The following is a 14,207-nucleotide window of genomic DNA, read 5'->3' as shown; positions in this document are numbered from 1 at the left end:
AATAAACTTGACTTTCTTCATGTTTTTTAATCAGTTACTTGCACACACAATCCTACATACAGAATGTGCACATACAAATTATCATAAGGTCAAAAACATAAAGAAAATAAACATTTCTTTGTGCACCAGCGAGAGTTAGCAGGCTGAGCGGGAAAGTTACATTAGGGTTATTATTCCAATCGTAATTTTGGGTAGATGAATTTTGTACACTTTGTTTTCCTCAGTTAACTGTATACACACAATCCATCATATATACAGTAGATGCTCGCCAAGTACAGGCCAACCCCGATTTATGAATGGGTTGCGTTCCTGAAAACCTTTCATAAAAGAATTGTTTTTGCCTGTAGACATCTGAAAATCTGACACATGCTCTTAAGTAATGTAGCTACACAGGTCAAGGTTATAGAGGTGGCTGTACAGTACAGTATATGGTCCAGGTTCAGTATGTAATGCTCCCAAATGCCTGTTTCTGCATCTTCTGGCTTGCATTTGAACCAAAGCTTGTCAGATTCCATATCTTATAGTACCTGTAATAATAATAATAGTAATATTATAGACTATAGAGCGTAATAGAATAAGCCTTCATATCATAAGTCAGGAACTTAAAGGAAGTCAGAGCTCAGTTAAAATCATAATGCATGTATTGGAGCTGGAGGCACACAGAGTTACAATAGTAATCTATCCCCTTTTCTTTTATTTTATTTTTATTTTTTATTTTTTTTGTTTTTTGTCAGTGATGGCCATATTGACTGCTGACATACATTTGTCATGACTTGTTTAATTATATATTCAGAGAAAGGGTAAAAGTTTATTGTACTAATTCCTTCTTTTATTACAGACTGTTTTTCATTAATATGGTAAGATTCGTGGATATCAGGATATTGTACTGTAAATTTTTCTTTTTTCTTTTGTAGAAATTGGAAGATATAGCAGGATACAGCACGACAGTGGATAAGGTGCGGACCCGTTTCTATGAGCTGACAAAACAGTTCTCCATCATGGAGCAGCATAATGCTCAGCCTGGCACTATACGCAGAGAATGTAGACACCACGAGACCCTTGCCGAGGTAAGGTGTGCCTTGCTTGGGTCCGGACACAAGTGTGAAGGGTGTGACCCTCACTACCAAACATCACAGGTTTCCCTGAATCTGGTTTCCTCCTGTGCTGTACTAACACTGGATAGACCTATAGCCTAAATGGCTAGTAAGCTGAAAATGGTGAAATGATGAATAAAATAAAATAGATTAAAAATATAGACAAATGAAATGCTGTTATCTTTTTAGACACATTAATTTTTATAGATGCTTGAATATGCATTTATTAATTCCAGACATTGAAAGAGGGGGCTTAGAAAAGTATTTCTTTACATTTTTGTGTACTTGAAGTTGGATGACCAAGAGTTACAAAGACACTAAATTATACAGAGAGTACAGTACAGTACAGTACAGTAGTGGATTTTAACCAAAGGTGGTACTGTACGCTAGTCGCTAGGTGAATTTGTCACAACATGTTATGCGAGTCCAGTAGTCAGTGTTGTCAGCCGCTACTGCTCAGTCTTATGTCCTAAATTTAATTATGGTACAGTAGGAGATTTGTCCACATTTAATAACAACCATATTGATTTTCTGTCAATGATTCCTTGATGAATTTTGTGTTGTACTGTAGGAGATAATAATAATTCTCTCAAAGGAATGCTATGATTTTGGTTTTTGCTTTATAGGTGATGTTACAGATGAGGTTAGGTACTTTCTTTTTACTACCATGGCAAACCACATGCCAGATTGCACCACACGTAATTGCACCTTGGAAGTAAAGAAATACATGAGAGTTTGAACTTCTGTATCGAATTGGAATTATTTTAAAAGAAATTATGAGTCTTCTCTGAAAATTCAGATCTCTTGAGATTGTTATGATGAAGTAGCAAAAAACAGGTTCACTATAAATGGGGCATAATTGTCTATGTATGTTTGCATTTATAACATCGTACATATGCATATCAGTTATTTGAAGGGGACCAAACTCTGCTTAGTAAACAAAGCCAAAATTATAAGATTATTCTGAATAATTAATAACACTAAGGTTACCATTGTAATATTAGGGCAATTCATCCTGTAAGGATCATACCTGGGTTTAAACCTTGCCCTTATATTTTTCAACATTTACATTTTGACAAAATATGGTAACTATTCATCCCAGTGTTTGCTCATCACATAGTCCACATTATCTTAGGTTTCCACCACATTTAAACATCTCTCGCCTTCAGGTAGTCTATGATTCACATAATACAGTACTTAATTTGCATTGTGATATACTTAGTCCAGCTAACAGTTTTGCCAAATATTGTCCATTTTAATGTCTCTTTTATTGATTCTGTACAAGAAAAACTTATTGCATATACGGTACAGTGTCTACATTATGATGCTACAGTAATGATACTGTAATCAGAAAGGGCATAATTTTAGGCTGGAGCCATTAAATGCAGGTTTTAATGTACTTGTTATTTTACATTTTATTGCTATATGATTTATATCTTACCTATTCTCTACAGATTTACAGCATCTACAACTACTGGCCACATGATCGATCAACTATTAAATTAGAGAAATCAAATGCTATTAGAATGAGGCAAGGTAAGCATATTTTCGCTACAGGTTTTATAATGAGATATGGCAAAGAAAGTTATTTTATATATTACAGGTCTTTCCTTGTTTATGTTGGCTTCATAATTCCTTGGTTTACTTTTTACTATCCAGAGTTCATTAATACATACTGGGCTAAAAGTCACCTGCACTGAAAGACAGGAGGCTCTGTTCAGAGGTAAGAAAATGGCTGGGTATTGAGAGTAGCTATTGGCAAAGTTTTGCAGTGTGATAGGTTGATATTGTTTGGGCATGTACAGTACTGTAGAAAGAATGATGGAGACCAACTGGTTCAAGAGGTTTTTGAGTCTAAATGCAGAGGGTAGGTTGTTAACCTGTTGAGAAATGTTGCAAGAGACCACAGCAGCATGGAGAGCTGTAATCAGGTACTGTACAGTAATCACAGCTAATCCACACAAATGTGAAAAATGGCTGTAGAACTTTGGTGATGATGATTATACAGAAGTTAAATATGTATTTTATACGCCTAATAGTACTAACAACTTTTGGGGAAGTGTTGCTTATGGATTTTTGTCTATGGTATGGAAATTTACTAAAAGTTATTACAGGGCATTTTATTTTATTTTATTTTTTTTTTAACAGGGATTATTAGCCCACCCGGGCACAGATCACTGACCCACATTGGGGCCTGGGGGGCGAAAATGTAATAATAATAATAATTATTCATAGTAAATAAAATTTTTAATAAAAATACACCAAAATAAAATAATAATGATTACAATAATAATAATAATAATAATAATAATAATAAAATAATAATAATAATAAAATATAATAATAAAATTAATAATAATAACAATAATACTGTAATAATAAAATAATAATACAGTAAAGAAATACAAGAATGAAAAAAAGATCAAAAGTGAGAAACACGACCTAGACCAATGAATTATTATTATTATTATAATTTTTATTATATTTTAGACCCCCAGGCCCCAATGTGGGTCAGTGATCTATGCCGGGTGGCCCCAAGGATTTCGGATAAAGGATTGTCAACCTGTAGTCATATTATATTTAAAAGAAGTTGAATCATTATTATGTTTATGAAGTAGAATAAAACTGAATACTTGATATATTTTAGTGAATTCGCAATTGGCATGGAGTGAAGATGAGTCTCGTACCCTGCTGCAACTGTATCCACAAGTTCTGGTAGCTCACCTTAGTAGTGGTGAACATCAGCCTATTGAAGAACTCTGGCTTCAACTGGCTAAAGCATACCTGAATACTCAGAATGACCGTAAACAATGTTATGAGGTGAATAGACCATCAGGCAATGTTTTGTTAATAGATATATACTGTATACTGTTTACACTTATACAGTACAGTATGTTGTAGTATTGTTTCTCTTATATATATCAGCTCTTTGTTCTGTATACATTAAAGTAAGGAGGGAAATGTACTGATAAGTCATTGGGTTTATTATGGTTTCATGTTGACAGATGTGTGACACTTCATCACTTATCTTCATTTATAATATCACACATTCGTCAATTATTAAAACAAACTAATCTTTGCAGATTGAGGATCACATTGCACTGTTACGTAGAGGATATCACAGTCAGAACCCATTTCCTTTTGTTTCGGAAATGCAACTTTTGGAAGAGACAGAACTTACTCTTAGTTTTACCCCAGAACCTCTACCAATAGATGATGATCAACTGGTTCCTTTCTGGAGCCACACAGCTGCACATCTTCTTTTGGACTTTGTCATGCACCACCGTCAGGAAGGAGTGAAGAATTCAGGCCTTTTTGAGTTGGTTAGTCGGGATCTTGCCAGCTGTGGATACAGGTAAAATATACTGTTATATACAGTATTTAGGAAGTGAATTTTGTATTACTTGCTTAATCAAAAGGGATACCTTGATGTGGTCTTTAAATATTTAAGTAATGTACAGTGGTCCCTCCGTTAACGAACACAATTAGTTCCACAGAGTCGTTCGTTAACCAAAAATTTCTTTAACCGAATCTATTATTTCAATGGGATATTGGGTAATTGGTTCCAACTCACAGAAAAAGTTCATACTGTACAAAGTACTGTATACCAGTAATAGAATTAACAAAACATTAAATATAAACTAAATACAGTACAGTGACCCCTCGTTTAACGAACGCCTCGGTTAACGAAATTTCGGTTAACGAACTGCCTTCCAAAAGGATCTTCAATTCGGTTAACGAATTTCTCACGAACCGACCTCAACATGTTTTTGCTTGCACTGACCAGGCAACCAGCTTTAGTATCAGTCCGCCAATACATTAATCGGTTCTAGGGCTTAAATTCCTTACTATTTTAGTAAATATCAAGAAGTTTATACTATTCAATAATTTTGAAAGTTTAATATTCAATTTTTTAGTCATTTTAACAATTATTGAACATAATTGAAGGTAAAGTGACTAGTTTAATGCGCGGCATCCAGCCTCTTAACACAGCAAACAGGCGTTAGTCTCTCTCTGTTTTCACTGGAGGTAACATCTTGCTTGAGACTCTCTTCAACTAAATGCTTTTTTCTGTGTTTCCAAGCAAATTATTGGTCATTTTGAAATATATTTTACATATTGACAATATATAATGCAGTGCAGTGTTGATTTAAAAAAAATAATCTTGAATTACACCAAGAGAGCTAAAATTTTATGGGTGAAATGGCCATAGGGTGACTTCTCTTCCACCCCAATGCCTTCTCTTCTTCCTTCTCCTCCACCCCCATTCTAAATCCCATCATCATCATCATCCAGGAGCCTTCTACATACACACCTCAAAGTAAGTGAACTTTTCTACCATTTTTGTTGAATTTAGGAAATTTTCGGTGAGCTGGAACCAATTACCCAAAAACCCATTGAAACAATGGTTTCGGTTAACGAACGACCTTCTGGAATGGATTGAGTTCGTTAACCGAGGGGTCACTGTACTGTACAATAATAAATAAAAAACAATAGAATACTGCTGTATTTTAACTTACTTTGAGGTGTGTATGTCATGTTACCGGCAGCTTTTTTACATATCAAACAGCTGATTGTAGAGGCAGTCGATGATGACATGCCATATTTTTTAGAGTGCATTGGTTCTAATGCCTTCTTCTTGTTTCATAATAATTTCTGCACTGTATATTATCAATGTGTCAACTAAATTTCAGAATGGCCAATAATTTTAATGTAAAAATGCAAAAATATTCAAGACCAACAAAATCGATGTTCATTTCACTGTAAACAAAGTTAAACTGAGAAGTGTTGTTTGGTGATTCAATCAGCTGATGGGCGCCCAAAAACTGTTCCCTGTACAGTTTTGTATATATTATCAATATGTTAACTAAATTTCAGAATGGCCAATAATTTTAATATAAAAAATGCAGAAATATTTAAGAGACCAGCTTTCTTGATATTTACTTCACTGGAAACGAATGTAAACATAGAACCAATTACTGTATTCGCGGACTAGCCGATCAGCTGATGCGCACAACAAAACGTGTTTGTCGCAAGGATTTCGTTAATCGAAGTTTTGTTCGTTAACTGAACTGAAAATCCACTGTATATCTGTTTTGTGTGCAGTGCTTTGTTGCTAATCTAGCATTCTAAGCTATGGAAACCTCAAAACAAACATTATTTCAAAGGGTCATTTTTTATGTACTGTACAGTATTCATATTTTTCCATGGAATCTGGGACTCACTGCTCTGTTCTAGAACACTGATGTAGCCCCACACCTTACTTAGTCTGTTTGAATTCATGTTGATAATGTTCCTAGATTTTCCTTTGTTATTTTTGTATATCTATCTTTTGCCTCTCAATAACCTCCAACAAACATTCATTGCCCACAAAGTACAGAATAAAACTGTGAATGCCTTGGCACATAAGATCGCTGCATCATGTACCTTCCCTACCTCCCTTCCTTACCCTTACATTGACCCATGACCCTTTCTACATCCCTTTAAAAATTACTTTAGAATATCTTATATTACATTTCTAGCCCACTCACCCCTAAGTACCTAAGGCTTTGCTGCACTTTTTATACTTTAGCTCTACATTTATTTACCTAGTGGCCACCCAAAATAGAGTTGGCAATGTTTTGATGAAATATTGTTTTTAACAATTTAAAACTTAGTTACATAACCTCAATGTGTCATTTAACACATCAACCTGTAAACATCGGTAACAACCTCTATGAGTCTAGTGAAAAGTGGAAAATGTTCCCAAATATGTAATTGGAAAAAAAATACTTCCATTCTTGGGAATACAGGTACCGTATTCCTCATTTACGTTCATTCACGTAACGATATTTCGGTTTACCGATATAATTTTTTTACACCCTTTCTTGTTTAATGATTGGTTAAAATTCAGTTTAGTGATATTCGACTCACTGGGAAAAGCTTGAGATGGAAGTCAGAAAAACCTGGAATTCCGTATTCGAAGTGCCCATTATTATAATTCTCTAAAGAAAATATAACACCCCTGTATAAAACTATGAAAGTAAGAAAAATCGTGGGTGTTTATATTTGGGAAGTGAACATATGTATTGAGGCAGTGAACTGTATCTGTGGAAAGCCATCTTGGAATACACAGCCATCAGTCACACACATATCAAGAAGCGCTCAACACACTGACCTTCTCGGCTCTCTCTCATCATCACCGTGACCTCATCTGCAAATTCTGTGAGAAGTTTCTCCACCATCCTTGACACAGACTCCTACTTCCACCTAAGAACCCTCATCCACGAATTGCTGTTCGACACCACAAATGCATCCAGCCCACATGAGCACATACTTATCGGTATAAGAACAGCCCAGTCCCAACCATTGTAAAAATTATCAGCAACTCGTAATCAACCAGTGTATTCACTCCCAGCCAGTCTTACCTTTCTGCACTGTTACTAGTACAGTGATCCCTCGGTTAACGAACACCTCGGTTAACGAATTACCTTCCATAAAAATATTCAATTCGGTTAACGAAAAAAATTCGGTTAATGAATTCCTTAAAAATTTTCCAACATGTTTTCGCCTGCTTTCGCCTGCTCACCAGCTGTAGTATTAGTCCGCCAATACAGTAATCGATTTTAGGGCTTACATTCGTTACCATTTGAGTAAATATCAAGAAGGTTGTACTATTTAATAATTTTAAAAGTCTTATATTAAAATTTTTAGTCATTTTAACAATTATTTAACATAATTGAAGTACTGTACAGGGAACTAGTTTTTAGCGCGCCAAACAGCCACTTGACTCACCCAGAATGGCGTCAGTTTGCATCTCTGCTCAGTGGAAGAAGCATCTTGCTTGAGAATCTCTTGAACATAAACTATTTTTACATTTTTACAATACAATTATTGGTCATTCTGAAATTTATTTTACATATTGACAATATATAGTGCAGTGCAGTGTTGATTTAAACAAAATAATCTTAAATTACACCAAGTGAACTTAAAATTTTATGGGTGAAATGACGGCATGAAGCATGGGGTGACTTCTCTTCCACACCCAATGCCTTCTCTTCTCCCTTCTCCTCCACCCCCACTTCTAATTCCCATCATCATCAACCAGGAGCCTTCTACATGCACACCTCAAAGTAAGTGTACTTTACTGCATTTATTTTTAGTTTGTATGTAATTTTCGGTGAGCTGGAACCAATTACCCAAAATGGTTTCGGTTAACGAATGCCCTTCTGGAACGAATTGTGTTCGTTAACCGAGGGACCAATGTATGTTAAAATGCCCTGTAGTATGACCTTCCCACCTAGTTATTATATATCATATTTGTATCACTTATGTTACTTGTATATTATTTGTCTATCAAGTGACCCATTCCCCAATTATGTAACTGTATATTTTCAGCCTTCTGGCTGCCATGCTCTTTTAATAAGCCATTAATTATGATTATTATTATTATTGCATTTCTTGAGTTAGCTGGGTAACTGCATGGCTGAACTGTGTCGCATATATACCTGTACTGTGTCAGTAAATGTGAGGAATAAATAAAAATAATAATAATAAATAAAATACTGTGTTGCCATTTGACTAAGCACAGGACACAAGACAGCAAACAGCTGAGAACCCTCCCATGCTGCTCCCCTTTTTCCTCCCCCAGATCTGTATGTTAACCCCCAAGTTTATTCCCCTTTGTTTCTTACCTTAGGATATTAATTTTTTTTGCACATTCTGTATGAATGATTTTGTGTGTAAGTGACAGAGTAAAAAATAAATGAAGAAAATTTAGTATTCGTATATACCCGAAATTACGAGTTGAAAAATAACCATAACACAGTTCACAGTTTATCCTCACTCACTCTGAGTGCTACTGGGTGGTGATTCGGCGAGTTCACTGCCTCCATGATCCCACACATACGATCACTTGCCACACAAACACACCCATGCTCTTCATTTTTCTTATTTTATAGTTTTATATTATATTTTCTTTATTTCTAAGCTACATTAGAGTATTGTAATGATTGTTCCACAACTTTTATAGTTTCATTACATGTAAAAATGTTAACATGCCATCTCCAAGAATATTATTCCTTGTTATCCCACGTTTAGCGATAATCTTGCTTAACGCCTGGTTTTTCTGGAACACATCCCCATCATTAAGTCTGCCATTGAGAGGATTTACTGTATACATTATATAGAATATGTGCATGTCAGCATTATTGAGCTGGACTTGTTATGCTAAATATGGATATTTCAGGTACACGGGGGAGGAATGTCGCCTCTACTATTCCTTATTGAGACAACTCTACACAAATAGGATGCGAACAATCAAGAGAAAGAGGGAACTCCTAAAGCCATTCCCTTACATGGAAAAAATGGCAGAAGTAGATAATGTAGTGTCACAGCCAAGCTTTGTAGGTGAGTTTCACTGTACTGTACTACACAATTGCCCACAAATGTGTCCTGTCACTGTATGTTTGGTTTTGCTCACATAGTGATACATATACCAGGTACCTAAGCAAATGATGGCCATTTTGGGGCAATGTTATTAAAAATTCAATGATTTTAACAGAATATGTTCTTTTGGCGCATAAATTCTTAACTGTAAGGTGTAATATCATACAAGAAAATAGATAAATAAAAAAAATTTAAATACATGTCCTTAATATAAGGAAACTTATCCTTTTCAGTGAGAAAACTTGAAATCTGGTGTAAAAAAAAATATAAGTGGCATCCCCAGGTGAAAGGGTTAAATAAGAATACAATGAAACCTCTATTTAATGATTTACTGGACTATATGGGGAGAAAAGTCCATTATATAGATGGTCCATTAGATGTGGAACCTCCATTTTATAGAGATTAAAGTCCATTAAATTAAGGGTCCATTAGATGTGAAACTCCCCTCTAATTGTTTATATGGAGAGAGAAGCCTGTTATATGGAGGTCCCACTCTCCAAAGTCCTTAATCCAGCGGTCGTGGGACTCTGGGGTTGCTGGTTTCTGGACAGTACAAGCTATACTGTATGTTACCTGTTACCGCCTCCAACGCCGTGCGACACAAAGGGCCTCCACATACTTGCGCCAGCCATTTCGATCTTGAGCCCTTTCCGTGATTGTATTTAATTCGTCCTCCGCCTTGGTCTTCCTCTTCTTCTCATTCCGTCCACTCTTAACTCGACCGCCTCTCTGAACACTCTATCCGGACGCACACGCAGAGCGTGCCCCAGCCACCTCCGTCTATTCTTCATCAGCCATTCGTCAATACAGTTTATGGAAAATTTGTGACTTCTCTTATCGTCTCGTTTCTAATACGATCATGTCATTGTCAAGATTCTTCTCTATGCCTTTTTCTCGAAAGTTCGGAATCTTCTGAATAAAGTGTCATTATCATACCAGGATTCACTTCCGTATACCAAAACGGGTCTTACCAGTGAAGTATATAATCTCAGTTTGGTATGGACTGTTAGTCTATGTGACTTCCACACTTTGCCCAGTATACCCATAACCTCTTCTTATTCTGTCCTGAAACTCATCTTCAAGTGATCCATCTTTTTCATGAGTGTCCCCCAAATACTTGAAAACATGAACTTCCATTATTTGGTCCTCCACCTGAATGTTCCCTTCAATTTCTTGGTCTGTTTTCATAACCTCTGTTTTTCTAACATTATTCATTAATCCAGCTCCTCTTCCCTTTTCCCCCAGTCTGCTAACCATAGTTTGCAAATTCTGAATGGATCTGCTCATCAGTACTACATCGTCTGCATAATCCAAGTCTGCGAGGTATTTATTGTCGACCCATTCGATCCCTTCTCTTTCATCACCCACTGTCTCTTTCATTACAAAATCAATAATTACAGCGAACAACAATGGAGACAAAACATTACCTTGCAACATCCCACTCTCGACATTGAATTCTGGAGAAAGTTGGCCATCAACGTTCACACGACATCTGCTGCCCTTATGAATTTCTTCTTTCAAACGAACATATTTTTCTGGCATTCCATAGTTCCGTAAGATTTTCCACATAGTTGGTCTATGTACACTATCAAAGACTTTCTCAAAATCGACAAATGCCATTATCAACGGTTTTCTTAATTCCACACACTGCTGCATTATGTGACGTAGTGCAAATATATGATCACTGCAGTTTCTTGATTTTTTGAACCCTGCCTGTTCATCTCTTAGCCTTTGGTCTAAGGATTCTTGAATCCTGTTCAGTATGACCAGACAGAAAACCTTCGATACTATTCCTGTTAATGTTATCTCTCTCCAGTTAAAACACTCTCGTAAATCACCTTTCTTGGGCAGTTTTATAATGATTCCTTGTTTCCATTCATCCAGGACAACCTCGGTGCTCCATATTTCTTGAAATAGCTTTAATAGCACAGTGGTCCCTCGGTTAACGAACATAATTCGTTCCAGAAGGTCGTTCGTTAACCGAAACCATTGTTTCAATGGGATTTTGGGTAATTGGTTCCAGCTCACCGAAAATTACATACAAACTAAAAATAAATGCAGTAAAGTACACTTACTTTGAGGTGTGCATGTAGAAGGCTCCTGATTGATGATGATGATGATGGGAATTAGAAGTGGGGGTGGAGGAGAAAGGAGAAGAGAAGGCATTGGGGTGGAAGAGAAGACAGCCCATGCTTCATGTCACCATTTAACCCATAAAATTTTAGTTCACTTGGTGTAATTCAAGATTATTTTCTTCAAATCAACACTGCACTACATTACATATTGTCAATATGTAAAATAAACTTCAGAATGACCAATAATTGTACTGTAAAAACGTAAAAATAGTTTATGTTCAAGAGAGTCAAGCAAGATGCTTCCTCCACTGAGCAGAGACACAAACTGACGCCATTTTGGGTGAGTCAAGTGGCTGTTTGGACGCTAAAAGTTAGTTCCCTGTACAGGTAGTTCTGCTATAACGCGATAATTTGTGTTCTTGTAAAATATCGTGTTATAGAAAATCGCGTAATAGAAATAACAGGGCTTATGGAGAAAATAGGGTTAGGTGCAGATTACTCGAAATCGAAAAAATTTAGTAGTTAGCCTAACACAAAGGATAGCACAGTCTAAATAAATGTTACATTCATATCTAATAATGAAATCATACAGTAAATGTAACACTTTACTTGATGGGGGAGAAGGGTGATTTTGAGGTTGATAAAATCGAGCTTCTCTTCAAGTGTTATATCCTTTCTTTTACGATCATCACCGGGAATTCTATCACCAGAACGCTTCTTGTTGATATTCTTCTTTACTATATTCACATTATTTAATTTTTTTTTTTTCTAATTTATTGTTTTTTTATTACAAATATTAATGATATTCTTTATTTCAGGGGTTTAGATGCATATTTATGCACTTTTTTACAATTTTTACAATTTTATATTATATTTTTCAGTGTTAAGTGGTTGTATTTGGGGGCCTGGAACGGATTAATCCTATAACGAACGAATGCTATAACGAACAAGGTTCTAGAACCAATTAGATTCGTTATAGCATACCCTACTGTACCACAAAATTGGAGAAATAGTAAGCAAAAATCGCGTTATAGCAAACAAGCGTTCGCGTTATACAAATATCGTTCCTAATTCATAAATCGCGTTAGAGCAAATTAGCGTTATCAAAACACGCGTTATAGCAGAACTCACTGTACTTCAATTATGTTAAATAATTGTTAAAATGACAAAAAAAATTTAATATAAGACTTGGAAAATTATTGAATAGTACAACCTTCTTGATATTTACTCAAATCGTAACGAATTTAAGCCCTAGAACCGATTACTGTAATGGCGGACTAATATTACTGCTGGTGAGCAGCCGAAAGCAGGCGAAAACATGTTGGGAAAAATTCGTAAGGAATTCGTGAACCGAAATTTTTTCGTTAACCGAAGTGAAGATTCTTATGGAAGGTAATTCGTTAACCGAGGCGTTCGTAAACCGAGGGACCACTGTACTTTAGGTGCACCATTCGCTTCGGTTTTCAGCATTTCTCCAGTTATTCCATCTAGACCTGGTGCCTTCCAGTTCTTCAACTGTTTTAGTGCCCTTTCAATTTCCTTCACCGTAATGACACCCATATTGACATCCAATTGTTCTTCAGGCTGATGTATAGTAAGAGTACAGGTACTCCTCGACTTACAACCTACTCGACTTACGACCACCCGGACATATGACTGCCGCAGTCGTATAAAATATTTTTCATATTACGTATTTTTGAGTCCCGACGTTAGTGATCGCGCTGTGTACTGACAAAATTTTTGTTTGTAGTTCCCTTTAAAATGGCTGGCAAGCGTAAAAGTGAGAGTTCTCGTGGTGCTGAGAAGAAAAAGAGACACCCATTTTAGATTTTATATGTATTATTTTCGCATTTTCCACTTACGACCAATTCGACTTACGACCTGGTCGTCGGTCCCTAACCCAGTTGTAAGTCGAGGACTGACTGTATTAGCCCTATGGAAGGCTTTATTCATAACCATCCAGAAATGCTCTCCCCATCGTTCCTTTATACGCTCTTCTGATGTCATCAGCTCTCCGTTCTTAGCACGTACTGGTAGTCTTTTTCTTTTCCTGCCAATACCTGCAATGTCTTTAATTATATTGTATGCTTTACTTACTCCATGTCCATTACCAGAATTAAGTGCCCTGTCTGCTTCTTCTGCCATATTTCCCAGAAAATGCCGCTTATCACATCTTGCACATGGTTTAACTTTACTACTAACACTCCAGTATTTGGCTGTTTCTATTTTAAGAGCATCTTCGTCGCCTTCAAGTCTATCTACATACACTTTCTGTGTATGTCTCTTATGTATAATGCTCCAGGTTTCTTCTGAGATCCATTTCGTCCGCTTAGTTCCTCTTTTTTCCCCAAAACTTTCTCAGCTGAGCCCTGATACAACTCGTTAATGTCTGTCCTTCTAATAGCCACATTCCTTATGTTTTTGCCTACCGACACCCCTGGTTGCTCTTCGTTCAATGTCTCCAATACAATGAAGTGGTTTTGGCATTCAAGTTGAAACTCTTCTTTAATCTGGGGATCTAGCAGTTTCTTCGTGTCGTAGCGAGTCAGTTCCTTGTTTCTCTCTCTCGCTTATAATTTCAACTGTACGGTTGCCAGAACCATTTGGTGGT

General features: G+C 36.2%; 1 protein-coding gene across 1 annotated transcript in view; it reads left to right on the top strand.

Moving 5' to 3' along the window:
* Positions 1–14,207, top strand: part of LOC121876175 — a 36,579-nt gene that overhangs the window by 7,259 nt on the left and 15,113 nt on the right. Inside the window, exons 9-13 of the mRNA XM_042381131.1 lie at positions 915–1,067; positions 2,549–2,630; positions 3,742–3,914; positions 4,178–4,449; positions 9,322–9,482. Coding sequence (XP_042237065.1) covers positions 915–1,067; positions 2,549–2,630; positions 3,742–3,914; positions 4,178–4,449; positions 9,322–9,482 — 841 coding nt within the window. The remainder of the gene's footprint in view (positions 1–914; positions 1,068–2,548; positions 2,631–3,741; positions 3,915–4,177; positions 4,450–9,321; positions 9,483–14,207) is intronic.

The sequence above is a fragment of the Homarus americanus genome, unplaced genomic scaffold (assembly GCF_018991925.1).
Source record: "Homarus americanus isolate GMGI-L3 unplaced genomic scaffold, GMGI_Hamer_2.0 scaffold34921, whole genome shotgun sequence".
In the NCBI taxonomy this organism is placed as follows: domain Eukaryota; kingdom Metazoa; phylum Arthropoda; class Malacostraca; order Decapoda; family Nephropidae; genus Homarus; species Homarus americanus.
The sequence above is the reverse complement of the archived record's forward strand: the minus strand, read 5'-3'. Positions and strand labels throughout refer to the sequence as shown.